We start from the raw sequence: 18,985 nt of genomic DNA, 5'->3' as shown, positions 1-18,985 counted from the left end.
CAAGGTTGCGAATGAACTGCCGAGCTCATCTTCTCAGGGTGGGTGAGATGTCCTTTAGTTTGTTTTAGACTTTGATTTTTGTTGGCCTATTCGAGCAGAGCCACTTCTTCAGTGTAGCAGCATTTGAAGACCAGGTGAAACAGATGTCAGGGTGCTATCGGAGTCCGCATGTTTACATGTGTCTGGTAAAAACACAAAGCAATGGGGGGAAATTGTCGATTGGATATCGATTGGTGTTTACAGTAGCCCAATATCTCAGAGTGTGTGTTCCACATGGCATCTCGCCACCACCTACACCTGTAAATTGAAGTGATCAATTGAACAGTCTATGTCCTTGTGCACCGGTCGGTACCTCGGGAATTCATAGTCACAGGACGCAGATTTAGTGCAGGATGAATCATTGAACAGTTGAAACTGTTTGACAAGAAGAGAAACGACAGCGATTTACATATGACAATACTATAATGTTTAGTTTTTCTCCTTTTAAATATATTTGGCAAATGAGATTAAAGAACAATTATCAAAAGGAGATGGAAATATAACTGAGAAAAATTATATTCTTATTTATTATGGCATCTTATTAAAGAACTGTCACTCTGACTTAGCATGATGCTAACCGAGCCGCTTCACTTCAGAAAAAGGCCTTTAAGCATCTAACTTTGTGTCGTGTAAATCATTCTCTCTGTGCCATAAATCATCTCTTTATGTCTCTTCATAGTATGACAGCGGTGGCTGTATTCCTATTTTGTAATTGTTTGGGGGCCCCTTTGTACTGTACCGCTACAGATACTGCTAAGCTCCACTCGTTTCCAAAAGCAGGACTCTAAAGCTTTGTTGTGTAAAATCATTATTTTACTCTTGGGCAACGTTTTTGTGAAAGAAACTGCCCAACAAACGGAGCGGAACAGGCAGCGGAACAGTATCTCAATATCACAAACACTTCCTCACAAACCGGAGGTGTTCGTCAGGCTGAAATAGGAGGATTTACACAAACAAACACATTTGTACAGTCCAGAGTTTCGTGAATGCGATTTTGGAAAACTCACTCAAACAAGGACAAGGATTTAATTTATTTTCAATATTATAGAAGCTATATGATGGGCTGACACAGGAACCCAAATGACCAGTTAAATGGAACCTTTTAAACATCTATCTTATGAATTCACTCAGGTGGAAGGAAAAGGCAAATATCTCCTGTTACACTGAGTTGTGCCTCCTGCGGTGCACTCCATACAACATTATGAGCATGAAGTGATTCAAATCAAATAGTAGCTATTGGTGGCTTCAAACACGAACATAATACAGACATCCCCCTTCAAAAACGTGTTCGCTATCTTATCGCAAAGCAAAACATAAAAACCTTTGTGAAATAAAAGAGCAAATTGTGAGATGGGAGCAGAGTGGACTGGCCCTAGGCTGTTGTTGATTTCTTGCAACTCTGCCTGCGGCAAAGGTTCCAGATGGGTTTCACACTCTTTAACTACACTGGAATCAAATGTTTTCTCCCAAAACATATCCCATGGCAACCATTATTTTCTATTCATCATTGGGCTTCAGTGACCAGTCCCCTTCCTGTTACATTAAAAACTATTTTGCAGCTGGGAGATACAGTATAATGCTGAGCGGGGAAAAAAAGGAGCAGAAACTGACAACCGAAGGGGGGTTGGGCAACAACATCTCCTTACTATTTATACCGTAGAATTGTGTCACAATAATGCGCCTCAATATGAGAGGAAATTGACTGTGAAAAAAGTGAATCATTACGGTGGCCGGCTCTCCTTTGTAACGACAATGTGCGTCTCTCCACATTCCATCAGCGTACATGCCCCTAAAACGATGGCGGGAAATGAGACCTGAAGACGGCGGCTGTCGGCTGCCAATGAGAGCGATAGAGATGACAACGAGGCGATTGCTTCAAGACATTGCACGGAGCGTATTGCTGGGTACAAGCTCGGTGCAGGGATATACTCAACGGGAATCGGAACACGAAACGCAAGAGCTCATGGGATTTAAGGGCATGGCGGTGAAAATGGCAAACAGACACAATCAAATCAGTCACATGCCCGAACAGATTAATGTTAAACGAGTAGAAGACATCAATAGTTGGAGGCTCTGGCTGAGAGATGAACTCAGTTCTGTCAAACAGCTTCAACATCAATGTACGTCAACACTTAGGAGACGCAATTTCTCTGCAGCCTTAACACTTCAAGACTTTGCTTTTCCAGAGGTCATCTACCAAATATGTGGCATCAATACAATTATGATGATGGAGTGGCAGGTTTTGTTCTTTAAAAAGAGTATGAAGGAACATGATACAGACCTGTTTCGGACACACTGGCCTGAAAGTACATACCAGCAAGCATTGGGTACAACTTAGTGTTTTAGTGGGGTGGTTATACTGTATATCCACCGCCAGAACGAGAAGGTCAATAATGGAATTGCTTAACAATGTTATTTCGGGCCCATGCAAACACATCCAAATGTACAGTTTTTACAATGTCTGCACAACTGAGGTCAGGTTAAAGTCAGGAAAAATCCGTTTATGGAAGAGAGACTGTGCTTAGGGCATCGTTAAAATTCTAACTATAACACTTGGTCAGCGAGCTCTAGGTGCTGACTGTAAAACTGCAACCTTCCCTGCTCATAGTCAAACCAAAATGTCAAAGGGAATATTGGAGTTATGGTACAAAAAAAAGCAGGTTAGACAGCGACTGTGTACAAGCTGCGGTACATACTAAAGTGCAATAGGCATTTTCCTTCTATCTACAGAGGGACAACCACATTGAAGCCTTCGGGCAATTTACAGTCACACATTCATCAAACGTGGAAGTTCCTGTCTGGTGCCGTTGGCAAAGAGGTAACAATGAGACATCACACCACACAGACGGAGGTCACAATTAAATCCTTCAGGGATCATCCTTTTGGGCAAAGATCATCTACAGAAAATGTCATGGTATCTCTGGTACAAGGGTAAAACAATGGTTTCACCTGACGCTACGGTTAAAGCAACCTTGACAATATCATGAAAAAACAACAATGATAATTAGGCGTTTACGATTAAATGTATCTGTTCTGGATTTGAGTAAACCCTCATCTTCACTATCACCATATTCTTATATAAGTGTACATTTAAGGTAAAACAAAAGTAAAAAGACACATTAAAATGACACTTTAAGACCATAAGGATTCGATCCTCACATATACCCCAGTGAACATCAAATTAAAAAGGCATCCTGTGGAGTTTTCCAGGAAACTGTAAGAAACATCATCGGCAGGTGAGTGAATATTCATAGGAGACGATATTTGAAGATATTTTACTTCGTATTAATGGATTGATGTGGAATGCTGATAAGGAATTAGAATTTTTAACAAATCAAATTCTGCCAGTTACGAACTGGCACACAGGGACCTACACTGTCGTTGCGACTGTCACGTATCTTTTTTTCCATCGGTAACCATTTGCCCCAATATAAATTACTCTAAATAAATTACTGTTTGTCCTTGGGTTGTGTTATTACTTTATGACTCTCAGTCAAAAAAGAGAGAAATAAATACAAGAAACGTCCTCATACAATGTCTCCGTATTCAGGGGTTTGCTGCCGATGAATGACTCACAGGAAACAATAAAGTCAACTCTCACTTTTCAGGAATAAAAAAAAACAAAACAGAACAAGCAGCGTAGCATTGAACAAGCGCGGAGTGAATATTAAAACCAACTGCAAAGAGAGTCGGGGACATAAAATATAATATAACAGAGCGTTTCATATCTGATCGCAGACTTTCACACCGCCACAGGCAAACACTAACATCTATATCCTCATGAGGACGCTTGACTGTCCACATTAATTCACAGTCCCCTACGGTACACAGCCTCATCCCTGTGTTGGGTCTGAACTTCATCCTCTAACCTCCAGACAGCCGCCTGTACAAGTGAGGCTCTGCTGAGTTGAAGAAGAATTGACAAGAACAAATGTTTAGACTCTAGTAAAACCAAATCTTCACCTGCCATTCTTTTTAAAAAGACAAAAATATTCAGATGTTTTCAAAAGTTGTTTGAATAGATCAGTCCACATATAATGCCACAGAACTATTAATATAACATATATTTTAAATATATATTTATATATCCATCCTGACCATAAAACACCTGCAAGCCCAAAGATCCAGCTGCAAAGCAATGTTGTTTTTTGTTTTTTTACTGCAATATCATATCTTATTGGAATGGTTCTTCACCTCGGAGGAACAGTTTTCTCACTTCTTAATTTAATTAGCAATGCCAATTAGATTTGAATTATCGCTTTGTTCACTCATTCTCTTCTGCCAAATTACTACAGCTGGTTATACGCTAATATTATTTTTTTTAATCCATTTTTTTCTGTAAAGCACACAGTGACAATGTGTCAGGCTCACCTCTCCTCAAGCATTTCTTTTTTGTGTTGTCAGTTTGAAACAAGTGCCTGATTAAATAGGAACAATGATGCGAGTTTCAATGCACAAATTGGAAAGCTAATCCTTCTGCTTAAGATTTCCTCGGGGTGGGAAGATTGAAGACTCTGCCGAGGGAGCATGTTGGGGAAATTGTGCTGCAAGAACTTTCTGCAGGCATGTGGAGGCGTGTGTTCTGGTGATCTCGGTCACTCTGTGTGTGTGTGTGTGTGTGTGTGTGTGTGTGTGTGTGTGTGTGTGTGTGTGTGTGTGTGTGTGTGTTCACATAAAAACAGGTAGAAGATAGATACAGTCATTTGACAGTTTATTAGGTACAAGCGGCAAAGACTAATTCATGCTGCATCAGTTTTCCATTATCTATCTTAGCCGCATCACTGGGGAGGAGAAATTAATAGAAACCCAATCCATATAATGAGTCAACAGCCTCCAAAACTGCATAAAACTGCAAAAAAAACTATCTTTGTGGTGCCTAATAAACTGCACACTGAGTATACAGTATGTGTGAGATGTTAGTACAGGTGGAAGTATATGGATGTGACTGCACACTCCTATTTCAATCCAACTCACCCCATGTTTTTTTTATTTGCAGTTGAAATGGTGATTTATTGAGTTGGTGTGTAGCCGTGCGTGACCCACAGGACGGGGCTGTTTTCCATGTCAGGGCCGTGTTTCATCGCACCAACCAACCCGCTTCCTCCGCATTGCAATTAGTAAACCCCTTTTAATTAGAGCCGCGCTGAACGATAGTCCCGTTACCTGTCACGTCTGCAGCCTGTCAGGAGCCTTTCACTTGCTTTCCTGGTGAAGTGAAGACCTGAATGTTCGATCCAACAGGTTTGGAACTCAAACTGACCCCGTTCCACCACCCCTGCATTCATCTGGAGGACTTTATACGGACGAGTGCTACAATAAACTGTGGAACAGAGATGGTAAAAAAAAAGACAAAAGAAATACCAGCACAACTCATCCAAAGACACTGATGGAGCGCCTGTCAGCAATTCCAAGGTCAGTGCTTCGCTGTCCACCACGGACAAACGTATATATCTCTCACACAGATTAGCACTCGCTCCATTAAGAATACCAAAGCTTTGCGAAAGTTCAGTCAAGATCATATCGCTTCTGTCACCAGAGAAAGGCCCTCGAGAGCACATGGATCCATCAAGGCAATTACAGAGTTATGTTTGATGGGGTTGTTTTGTTTGTTTTTTTACATCAAGTTCCAAAGATTATTTTCTAAGAAATTGACAAAAATGTTGAAACACGTTAAGGGAAATTTTAAAAAGAAATTGTTAATTTAATGGGTTATTCCCTGGAAGTTTCCCTCTCTCTCCAACAACCAAACAGACAAGTGAGAAACTTCCGCTATTGTATACTCAGTGGAGGTAAGAGAAGGGAATGAGGTACCCAGGAGAATTTGAATCATGCTAAGCTGTCAACGCTTACGAAAGATTTAAAGACCAAGGAGGATCGAAGGCTTCTCTCTTTCACTATGAGCATTTGGGTATATCAACTACAATGAATCTTATGGGATCACCTCAGCAAGCAAACCAATCAAGAATAGAAATAGAAATAGAAACCTATCCATACCACTTCTCAGTCCTGCTATTAAAATTCAGAACACAAATTGAAGAACACGGAGATCCCAACATCTCTTGCTCTCTACTGGGGAAATTAACAACCCCCCAAAAAATCTGCATACTTACCAATGAACAGAAACCAGGAAAGCCACCATCTTACATTGGAAGACCCAGAATACACTAAATATTACTTACTTGTTTAACCTCCTCAGAGAACACACCTAAGAGGAAAAAATTACTAATCTTCACCTGCAACCATCTCATATTAAAGAAATCCTGTCGCCATCTGAATTGAGTGTGAATGTGAACGTGTGATAGAAAAGCACAGCATATAGAAGCGCTGTATGAATGTGCGACTGAATGCAAACCTATCGGCTCTGTGTGTTACTATGGGACCGACATTGTGCCCTTAGAGACTCCATGAAATAGATGTCAGCACCATTCCATTCTGCATTATCCAGTAAAAACACAAAGCTATGGAGGGAAATGTTGCAGATGTAGATTGCCAGTATCCAACAGCACTGAGTGAGTGAGGGTCACACCTCTGTGCCGGCAGTTGGCAGTAACTTGTATCAACGTGGAAAGTTTCATGGAAAGTCATGACGACAGCCTGCTCTCTGTTGTCAAGGGCTAACTGGCAGAATTTATAGTCTCGGGGAGTCAAATGCCCCCTGGGCACAGGATGAGTCATCACAACTATTTAACGCTTCAACAGGACAAGGAAAGACTGATTTAGATGTAACAATACTTGGGCTGTTGTTTTACATAAATGAACAACTTAAATCAGGCTCACAGGATTAAGACTGGGAACATGTATTTTTCAAGGTCCTTTGAATCTTGAGGCATGGAGATCGTTCCTTTAATGCCACGTACAGTTCACTCTGTACATGGCATTAAAGAATTCATCTAAATTTAAAAATGTGTTTTTTTTCAGTGCGATTAGTAGATTTTTTTTAGATATTTAAAACCGCAAAAGAAGTTATGTTTTCCCCCTGTCTGTTTGTTTGATGGTTTGTTTGGAAAAAACTGATTTCCACCAAACGTGGTGGAAGGATGGGACACGGGTGAAGAAAGAACATTTTGACGTGGATCCAGACATAGGTGCGGATCCAGGATTCTTTCATCACTTTTTAAAAAAATTGTCCTCAACACATGTGCTCTCCGGAGTTTTGGCTCATTTTCCAAAGTGACACGATGTTGCTCGGCTGACTTACAGCAGCAGTCTCCAAACCAGAGGGAGCTCACAGCTTCTCCCTGATGAAGCCGTTTACCAGAGCTGATGGAACAGCTTCCTTCTGTCACTGCAGACTAAGCAGAAGGCGTAAGGAGGGAAAACGAGAGAGACGGGGGGGGGGGGGGGGGGGGGGGACAATTAGCCTCGGGGTCCTCGGGATCATAAGTAATAATTTGAGTGAAATTAAGTGGCAGGTTTAACAAGCAGGGGTAATTTCACTTTTCTCTTCTTCCTGGGGGAAATATGGCCTTTAATTGAGTTAACACTTTGGTGTTTGGTAACACTCCTAGAGAAGGCCAAGTCTGCCACACACACACACACACACACACACACACACACACACACACACACACACACACACACACACACACACACACACACACACACACACACACACACACACACACACACACACACACACACACACACACACACACACACACACACACACACACACACACACACACACACACACACACACACACACACACACACACACACACACACACACACACACACCTTAATGACAAGTCTGTCATTAAGGTTAAAAACCTGACGTGACATTTTTACATATATACCATATATGAATAAGGGTTCACCAACGTTAAGTGGATTAAACCGAATTCAAGCTTTTAACTAAGAGTTATCGATACTTTTTCAAAGTGTTTTATGATTTGATGGTAAAAATGATGATAAAATAACTCGTTATTCCTTTGAGATTGGATGTAATCCAGGAATCCCCTGTGAACACTTTGGTTTTACATCCTATCCTAAATGAAGATAAACCTTTTTTTCCAGCTCTTTATTTTCTTGTGTTGTTTCTTTTTCTTTTTTCTGCAAGAGAACCTGCATGGAATCGACCCACTTCCGTTAAAAGTTACAAATTACACCTGTGTGCCATCTATTCAAAGACGTTGCCACGGTAGAAGAGAGGGAAGGCTCCAACCTCATGGCAACTGTTGGTTTGTAAGTATTCTAATGTAATGTCAAATATAGATTCAGAGATGAAATAATCAACAATAAAAGCCTGTGTTGCCAATTCCTGATTGGTTCGCACAAGCGTGTGACATCACCCTGAGTCGGACGCTCTTCAAACCACGAGAACACAAACACAGACAAAGTGATGTGGGTTCAACATCTCAGTCCGATAATATCTGCAGGGCGTCCGACACATTTGCTTTCTCAATTTTCTCTTTTCCGCTGAAGCATCCTCACAGCTTCTGTACCTGATCACCCATTCCCACCCCACCCCCCCCAAAAAAAACCCCAAGAACATCTGTTGACAATACCTCCCGTTGAGTCCATTGTGGTCCATTACTGCAGCTACAGAGAGAAGCATGTGGGGGGTAGATTGTTGTTATTTGGACACCGACCACCCCCACCCTCAAAACCCCATCTCCACCCCTGGACCCAGTGTCTCCTGCAGGGTGTCTAATATCGTCTGGGAAGCCTCTGTGGTGGGCATGTTGAGCAGGACAGTAGATGAACAATGGGGAGGGGAGGGGGCTGTTTGTGTGGAGGGTGGGTGGTTGGAGGGGGTTGTTATTGTGAAACAGAAGGAAAGCAGTGGCGCCGTCACAGTGCCAGGCAGGACCCGGGATAACGGAGAACTCAATGGAGTGTTAAATGGGAAATCATCTGTTTTCAGCCACAGATTTAATGTCATCGCTGCTCTCACTCGGCTGATCTCTGCTACCCGCTTCCCCCTCCACCCCCGTTGTCTCTTTACTTCTATCTTTTAGTTTTTTCCCTCTCCCCCCATCCGACCATTCGTCCGTCTGCCTCATTGCGGCCCCCTGCAGGTCCTCAGGTTATCTCATATACCAGGGGCCGTTTCCTGCCTCGTGTTCGCGATGGGCCATTTGGGTTCACAGCGTCAGTCCGTGCGCCGCCGTCATCTCCATTCTGCAAAGCACTCGGAGCGTCTCTCAGCGGGAGGTGTCCATTAGCAAACTTGACAAGACCACTGGAGAGAACTTGGAGAACACCCCAGCACCTCCGCCGCCACCCATACCTCGTCCTCCCTGCCCAGATAAACTCATCCATTTACAGCCTCGGTTAATGGCTTCACTCATCAAGCGTTATGGCTTCGGAAAGAGGATGAGCTGATTGAAAAACACAGGGATTTGTGATTGTTTTTTATGTTGTTTTTTTTCTTTTTTAACAGTGTTAAATTAACTAGAAGGACGTTAAGTCGGACCCTTTCTCCTGCCCGAAGCGCCTGAATCAGTCTGAGCGGTTCAGTCGGAGCTGGCAGCACCATTATCCCTTCAGAAGAGCTAATTCATCCCCCATACTCTCTTTGTTTCGAGGGGAAGGGGAGGAAGAGAATATCCAATGTTTGGGCCTGGGTTGGGATGAACGAGTGCCATTAGTGGAAATGTAATCTTCATAGGTATAGATAAGAAAAAGAAGGCAAAGGAAATGAAGAACACAGGAGTAAAAGCATCGTGTTTCTTTCTGCCTTTCGTGTTAAGGCTGAAGCTGGCATTGTATGAATGCCTCCAAAGCCTGATATATCTTAATCCTCTGTGCTTTAGGGAAAAACTGTGGTTGTAAACCCGTTCAACAATGTAAATGAGGTGCACTATTTCTGGATGACATGTTCTTTGTTGCCATGAACAAACACTGTACATTTATTTTGACTATAAACCCCCAACACACACAACCCAGCTGCTAGATCATCTCAGGAAAAGCACCTCATGCATCTGGAGTAACATTTGCCAAAACTGTACTGACCAGCAATTTCACACCACCACTGAAACTTTTATGAAAATGAAATGATGTACTGTACTTGTGAGCCGTTTTCAGACTTTGTTGTTAGATGGACTGGTCGAATAGAGAAGTCAGGAGTGTACTGGGCGATTTGAAGTCTTTATGAGAATAACTATGCAACAATGAGATGAGGGCTCCAAATAGTTCCCAGCACAAGTAGAAAACACATCTTTAAACTTGTTTCCTGCATGTGCATTTGGCAGCAGAGTATCTTGTGTCCATGTACAAATAAAGCATGTCGAACCCCAGAACTTTGTCAAACTGTGTCACTGATCTGATCTGACAAACCTGCAGCTGTCAGAAGGAAGAGTGGTGAATAGAAAATGCAGTTTTATCCAAGCTTGAACTGGCTTGGAGAATGTCTGTTAGGGACTCACATTATGATACTAATGCATCAATGAGGTAAATATCTTGTAGCCTAAAGTTGTATTTAATTTTCAGTTCCTAGCTAAAACTACTTGATATTCACCACTTCCGTTACACGTATGCGACGGCATTTAGCAGTAGATAGACAGAATGTAGCATCACTGTTTTCTCTAACGCTCCTGACATTTCCACTTGCGCACTTTACCATTTTGTATTCAATCAAATAATCAAGCAAAAAATATTGCAACAGGGTAGATTGAAAATCGTCCACAAAGTCTGTAAACAAAGACTAAGCTAAGGCTAAGTTACCATGTGGCCTTTTCCTTTTTGTTCTCAAGACAGAAACAAGACTACAAGTCCAACCCCTCTTCCGATGCTGTCACAGAACCCGACTTCAGTCCGACTTCACCATCACAGTGACATCGCGAGCGAGCGGCGACACATTTGCCTCGGCTTGTTTATGACACAGTGAAGTAATGTGCTTGGCTCGATGAAACCTGAACATGAGAAATGGTGATGACAGACCATAATAAGCACTCTACCCTGTCTAAAAAACTTTATCCTGACCTTGCCCATTGTGCATGCAGCAGACAGAACGTCCACAAGGTCCAACCACACAGTCCCGAGGCCACAGGCTGAGAAAGCAGCTATTTATCTGCTTAAACAGCCTCGGTGAACCTGTGCGGGAGCCGCTTGATAAGAGCCTCACACAGCGAAGGGGATGAATAGCATGAAAAAGGGAACATGCCGGCAGAATACTTTGCTTGCTTCAAGTACTTTTGATTTTAAAAGGGTAAAAAGAGAGGCAGCCCCAGGGGCCTTGGGTTTGAGCTTCCTTTGTGCTGAGAAATGTCTGAACATCTTCAGGCCCGAGTTTGACTCATTCAGTCGGATCTGTCCCCCGACGACGCTCCATAACTCCAGTGTGCCCTTTGTTAGTCAGCGGGGCCACGTGAAGAACGCCGTCAGACCTGAAAGTCAGGTTTTATCTCTGATTAAATTATCTACTAACCGCCGTATTTACACAACCTGTCCTTCACCGTGTCCACAGAACAGGGCTACTGCATTTGATTATAGCAACTAATCATGGTATAGGACTGGAAAGAGCCTGACAACTGAAACAAAGGTGGAAGTGATTCATCTCTTACGAATGCCAGAGACCACGGTGGAGTTTATGAATAATACACCAGATTGTGACACATTTTGACTTCATGACTCATTTTCATGATTGCTGTTAGTTTAGTACTACCGTGCAGTACAGTGCAGTGCAGTACAGTACAGTGCAGTACAGTACAGTGCAGTACAGTGCAGTGCAGTACAGTACAGTGCAGTACAGTACAGTGCAGTACAGTGCAGTACAGTGCAGTACAGTGCAGTACAGTACAGTACAGTACAGTACAGTACAGTGCAGTACAGTGCAGTACAGTACAGTGCAGTTGACCTTTTGAGAGGAAAGCAGAAGACAAACTAGGGCGAGAAAGGAAAATACATTTTCATCAGCAGCTCCATTTGAACCCACATCGGGATCTTTTCCAAATCTTTACCAAGTCGTTTTACGTTCTATTATAAAGTATTACATTCATTTTGCTGACGCTTTGTGTCCAAAGCGACTTACAATCATGCCTTGCCTTAGGGCCTGGAATCGAACCCCGACCTGCTGTACCAAAAGCAGTGGTGTAACCCACTAAGCTACAAAAGCACTTTTGTATCCAACACCGAATCAAACTGTGACTGAAAACTAAGGCCCTTAATCAAAAAGATATGTCAAGTAAATCAACTAAGTCTTAAAATAAATCAATAAAGTCCGGGGTTTGCGAAAAACGCACCTAGTGAAGGTAAAAAACCCCAAAAACAGGCACTTTGGGAGCAACTAGTCATTCCATCGGGAGGGAATGAAAGGAAAACAAAGAAAAACACCTGGGGTGTTGCATTTGATCTCACTCAAAGCATCACAAATGAGTTTTAAGTCTTTAAGTGAGCTTTCCTAATTAAAAAGACTCCCTTCTCTGTCTGGCATACTGATGCCGGGGCCACGAACGGACTGCAGACATGACTACGAGCGGAGCGCTGCCATATTGCTTTAATAGCACGATCCACTGTCCCGTGACTAAGGCACACTGTCAGGACGACTAATGGTCTTAACACTCAAGTGCATCTGATGAGTTTTTCCCAGCGAGCAGATAATGGGCATAGAAAGGAATCTGCTGTACAGAACCTCAGAGTCTGCAAACTTTCTCCGTCTGGGTGGGATCAGGATGTTGTCAGTGGTGGGCACTGTAAAATGAAAGGGAGTTTAGGATTAGCTGTAGGCTTTAATATGGCCAGTGTGCTGCTGAATCATGTAGTGAAACAATATACTGTGGAGCACAGAGGCAATCATTTGATATGCTGCCAACGGTGACCTAAAGCCAGAGTAAACGTGGTGCCGCTTGGCACAGCAGCCATTCGTCAGCGTCCACGGGCCCTCCAGAGATGGTGGACAAGCAGACTGAAGGTTAACTACATCCAGTGAGAATCTGGTCGCCTGTCGACATGTGAACTGAGCATATTCCTCAAATGTATTTCTCTCATTTCTCTCCACCACTGAGAGTCGGCTGCCTCGAAACAACGGCGTGTGTAGCTCAGTTAGACTCGCAGTCAGGAACGTTGCACCGTGGGTAACGGACTTGACGGTGGCCCGTGGCCAAGCTGAGGCCGATTCATAACACATGGTAACAGTTCTGAAGTTAAAAGACACATCAGCTGGCTGTAAGCCAAGTGTAGCACAATTATACTGTTGATCTGACCATGGGATGTAACACGGTCAAACTGATTCAATATTCAACAATATGCACGCTAGTATTTGTGGAGATTTATGTGCTCATCTTTTGGCTCAACACTATTAATAGGGCGATGATAAAGACACCGTGAAACTCTAAATCTTAACACTACAGCTCACTGCTGATGTGCTAATGTAAAAATATGATTTCTTTTGAGTTTTAAATAATCAACGGTAACCCGAGACGACAGTGTGCTCTCAAAAAAAATTAATAAATCTGTGTACACAACTTTGTTCTTCAGTCGTTCGCTTGTCTATTAAAAGAGTAGCATGACAAATGCACGACATAATTTTAACGCATTCAAATACACATTTAATTTTCTCACAAGACAGGTTTACTGAGTCATTATGTTAAAAATATATACGCAGAACCAAGGACATGAAATATCATGTGATACACTGCTGGACACTCAAGACCTGGGACACTCAGCATCCTTAAGGAACCTGCTCGGGCCTTGGTTCCACACAAATGGACCAAATCACTCTTTTCTCAACATGAAGCAATAAAGACACAGCAGATTCACAGAACGGTTAGAAACTCAGCTACACCTCAACATCAACCATCATTCATTCATCGTCTACCGCTTTATCCATTTAAGGGTCGCGGGGGGGGGGGGGGGGGGGGGGGGGGGGGGGCTGGAGCCAATCCCAGCTAACATTGGGCGAGAAACATCAACCATATGAAACACAATTAAAACAACAAGCAACTAAATCAGCATACGGCATGAACACGAAAATTGTACATGTCTGATATGTCCACATGTGACAGTCGTGATATTCCAAACTAACAATACAAGCTACATATCAACTGAAAGCTCAGAGTCCACTGATTCCAAGTTGACCACCAGCTTGCAAAATTTATATATATTTATAATTCAACCGTTGAAGCCACACACACACACACACACACACACACACACACACACACACACAAAAACACGCACGCACACACACACACACACAAAAACACGCACGCACACACACACACACACACACACACACACACACACACACACACACACACACACACACACACACACACACACACACACACACACACACACACACACACACACACACACACACACACACACACACACACACACACACACACACACACACACACACACACTTCAAATAATTTCTTTATATTAAACAGATCTGGTAAATATATTTTTACTATTTCATAGTTTAGTTTGAACCATAATGGACATATAGAGGCTCAAAAAGATGAGAATTTCTTGGACTAGAAATACCACCTGCTACACATTAATTCCACATTTATTTAATGAATAAAGCACTAATCAGAAAAGAACATGAGATATTGTCTGCAGGAGGTTTTCTTTTAACTCGCTGATATACACTGTATGTATATATACATATATACATATATATATTTAACGTAGGTATATAGTACACATGATGTGAAGAGTGACGTGACTCTGCAAATGTAACGCCAGCTGCTGGAATAATGTCCCAGCAACGTGTCACTGCCAAATTCCTTTCCCGGCATGTGGACAATACCAGAGCCAGATCCGAGTCATGTGAGTCAGACAGGGGATGACAGGAAGATGGTTTGACGCACACACAGAGAGGCAGATGGAATAAACTGAGCTGAGAGGAGCTTCGTCTGAGAGGGGGAGAGAAGGGCACGGTCCAATGGCGCCGTCCCAGCGCGGAGTGTGGGGCCACAGCCAAAATGTGCAAATAACCAAATATTAGCCTCCTGCTAATGAGAACTGCTTCAATCAGCCTGAACTCGAGGCAAAGGCTTTGGACGCCTTTCAAGGCCAGCCCCAGCACCAGCCCCATCAGGGCATGTCCCACATTGCAACACAAAGGCTGTGTGCCTTGGACAAGAGTCAGGCCATAGAGGGGAACATGATCTGGGTATCAAACACACAGACACAGACCGGTTCTGTGTCTGATTCTGAGCTGGCTGTTCTGGTGTGTGTTTTGACAGATCCACTGTGGATTGGTCTCATCTTCACTCCATCCTCAGGTGTCTTGAATAATATCCACAGCTGAGGAATTTGTTGTTATGGCACAACAGGCAACAATGTTTAAATTACCTGAAAAGAGTTAGAGACAAGCTCATGAACTGACTCTTTCTCTCTCATCTCTCCTAGCTCAACCACCCCTCTCCCTGCAATTAAACCTTAAGGAAGATTAATCCGAACAGATCATCCAAACAAGGTGGCATTTCCCTAAGTAGAATGAAAATGTCACAGTTCTAAATGAATGGATGTATTAATCTACACAATCCACAGCAAAAAAACTTAAACATGATAGATAGGTTAGTCCATCATGTTTCATGGAGCAATAACAAACGTCATGGTTAAGTAATAAACTGATTATGTGATTAATTCCTTTTGCTAATCATTTTAATTTATGTTTCCTGACAGGGGAATTATACTCAATGTATGCTTTCTATGTTACAAATTGTCTCCATTACTTGATTAAAAACAATCAAAATATATAGAAATATACGTATAATTAATAGGACAACCCTAGCTAAGTGTTGTTTCTCATACGACTCCCATCATCCTTCCATGGTGTCCACCACCTTCTGTCTGAGTGATGCTCAGATAATACGAATCCTGGAATATGCCTGAGTGACATTTTTATAAGTCTGTTTAGATCTGACTTTAAAATAGTATCTGTCAAAAAGGGAAATAGCTTTCCATCACTGCCCCCCATTTAAAATGTACCCACAGGTAAAACACATTTATGGTAATATGGAAATAGAAATGATTCAGCGGCGATGCTGCGTCTCTGAATACCAACTGTGTTCTGCAGCTTCAAAACAAACAACGAGACGACCTTGACGACCGAAAGGTCAGTGCGTCTGCTCGGGCCGGGGGTTAAAAGTGAACATCTCACCGCCTTTCCGACTCACGACAAGGAGACAAATTCTGAAGTTACAGTCATGCCTGAGTGTTTTTTTGAACTTGTTTCAATTTTGCAGTGCACAACGATGAATCAGACGGCAGCTGAAGCAATTAACAAGGACAGACATTATGGTAATGAGAGCGCGGAGCTTGTAAGGTCACCCCCGTCGTGCATGTTAAGCCACGACTCAGGGGCAGGGATTCTCTGCCACTGAGTCATCGACGACGGCAGCAGAAAGAAACAAGGTGGCAGAATTAGCTTATCTGACTTGTCACACACACACACAGAACAGTCTCTGGATTCACAAATGTCTGACATTGACTATAGGGACTTGTATCTGAGCACATGTTGTCACTATAGAGGTGTTTCCACATCCCTCTCCTGGAGGAGGAGATTTCTGTGTTTCACTTCTCTGTAATTTGAAATTCACATGAATCCTGTTCAAGCTAGATTTGGTACGTCACAAATACAGAAAACCAATCGAATATGCAAATGTCAGGCAAAGAAACCGGAAACTTCCAGCTCAGCAGAGGCAGCGAATCATGAGAGGACGGCAGGTGTGTCAGCAGACAGTTAGCGTTAGAAATAAGCAGTTAGCATCCACGAGAGGACAGCAGGTGTGTCAAAAGACAGTTAGCAATAGCAGTTAGCATCCACGAGAGGACGGCAGGTGTCAGCAGACAGTTAGCGTTAGCATTAGCAGTTAGCATCCACAAGAGCACGGCAGGTGTCAGCAGACAGTTAGCGTTAGCATTAGCAGTTAGCATCCACGAGAGGACGGCAGGTGTGTCAGCAGACAGTTAGCATTAGCTGTTAGCATCCACGAGAGGACAACAGGTGTTAGCGTTAGACTAAATATTAGGCATAGCAGATTATTTTTATATACATTAAAACGTGGCTGGAGGGGAACTTTAAAGATTTACCGACTGGAATGAAGTTGACACGTGTCCGGTAGAAAACATTATTGAGTATGTTTTGAAACCACTGTCACACATTTTTTGGGGGGAGCTGGAGCTTGGTGAGGAGGTGAAGTCCACGGGCCGCTCACTCAGTGCAATCTGTCATGATCCGCAGGCCCATAAGTTACAGCACATCAGCAGTTCACCACTTAAGCGCACACGCCACCGTAAATACGGCGCACAAATGAAGCCGTTAATCAAAGGTTTATGGAACCTTTCACCATGTCAATATGCATTAGCCGCTGACTGATTGCCATTTGTCTAATTAATCAGTCCCCACCTTCAAACTCATATGCCATTAATTCGCTGATGAGCAGGGTCACAGCACACACCGCCGCACATAAATCTTTTGCCTGTCACTGATCCAAAAATAAATCGGCCAGTCTCTCCAAGCTCAGCATGAAGTCAAAGAGACGGATACAAACATGAGATGATTCAGTTTTGCCTCGTTTCTGCTTCTCCGTCTTTTGTGTGGACTCAAAGACGCCAGCTCTAGGACACCGTGTCGCAGCCTGTGCTGGAGGGGAGTTACGATTGAGGCACCCTCTGTGCTTTTTTGTGTTTTGAAAAGGTCCCGTCATTACACACAGTCCATTTCAGGTCTCGAGTGGGGAAACAGTATCGATTCAGCCACAGACCCAACAAAAGGGGCTTTGGACTGAGTAACACCCACTCTCTGATATCAATCCAGGAACACCACTCGGCAATATCTCTCATTTCAGAAAAAAGAATATATTATTCCCCAGAGGTAAGCTACAGTTTTCAATCAGCAGCCAACAATCTTGCCACTGCCACTGGTAGACAGCCGGAGTCAGACTAAGCGGCAGCAACATTTAACACCTCAACATTTCCAGGAATATAACACCTGCACTGATTTGACTTCTGCTTCCCCCTTCACCCACTCTCTCTCTTTATTCTTCTGTTTTTCATTCATCCCCCCCTCATCTCACTTCTCTCCCCCCCTCCTCCACGACTCTTCTTTCTCTTTCTTATTCCCCCGTCTCTGGTGGATGATGGTTTTTTGGCAGAGTTCCAAGATAAGAGATTGGTATGAAAGCTGCATGGAGGAACAGTTATTACAGGCAGCGTGCTCTGATCAGAGGCGTTTTTCAGATCACAGCGAAAGAGACTCTTCTTATCACAACCCAGGAGCTCACAGCTCGGGGGCACCGAGGTTTTTTCTATTTGACTCCTTCAGATGACTGGGAAGTTACAGTATAAGAGAAGTCACTGCACATTCACCCTTACAAGTCTACCATGTCAAGAACAATGCTTTGTGTCTCGAGTGACTTCATATCTGCAAAGAACGAGCCAACCGGCGGGGAAATAGTGGAGGGAAATCGCTTTGAGCTTCTAGTTTTTGCTAGTTTTACCGGCCTCCATCAGCAAGGTTCTGACCCAATCCAACACAAGAATAAGAGCAAATGGACAATGTTTATATTCTCATCAGGATACGTCTGCAATGCAAGAGTTTGAGACGATGGCTGTATGCAGCTGCAGACTGAAAACTGAAAGACGCACACAGGGACTCAATCGTTCGTTGACTCACGGTCATGAAGCCGTCCAGTAGACCAGAGTCAGGTTTAGGCGGAGCCTGCAGTCGCTCCATGGACCATTTCTCAATGATGGAGGCCACTTGGCTGTTCTCGGTGTTGAGGATCCTGAAGCCAGTCATGTTCACACCACTGTATCGGTAAGGCTCGACGTCCAGCGCAAACAGATCCTAGAGAGAAGGAACATACATGAGATATAGGACAGACAGACTAACTGAGAAAACCTCAGCACCTCGTCAACACTCACTGGACTCTTTCTGCCAAACACAACGGAGGGAAATGACAAGACGCCCCTGTCTGTTCCTACCTCCCTCATTCATGTTTGTATTTTACTTTTTTATCTCCCTGAAAACATCAGAGGGGTT

At 43.2% G+C, this 18,985-nt stretch overlaps 1 protein-coding gene across 4 annotated transcripts in view; it reads right to left on the bottom strand.

The window, feature by feature from the left end:
- grik2 (glutamate receptor, ionotropic, kainate 2) overlaps positions 1-18,985 on the bottom strand; it is a 165,409-nt gene that overhangs the window by 73,690 nt on the left and 72,734 nt on the right. For all 4 annotated transcript variants that reach the window (XM_035643546.2, XM_035643553.2, XM_035643563.2 and 1 more), the window contains one exon: positions 18,617-18,790. In XM_035643546.2, the coding sequence (XP_035499439.1) occupies positions 18,617-18,790 (174 nt within the window). The remainder of the gene's footprint in view (positions 1-18,616; positions 18,791-18,985) is intronic.

Source organism: Scophthalmus maximus, chromosome 1 (genome assembly GCF_022379125.1).
Source record: "Scophthalmus maximus strain ysfricsl-2021 chromosome 1, ASM2237912v1, whole genome shotgun sequence".
NCBI classification, from domain to species: domain Eukaryota; kingdom Metazoa; phylum Chordata; class Actinopteri; order Pleuronectiformes; family Scophthalmidae; genus Scophthalmus; species Scophthalmus maximus.
Note: the sequence above shows the minus strand (reverse complement) of the source record. Positions and strands in the feature narration are given on the sequence as shown.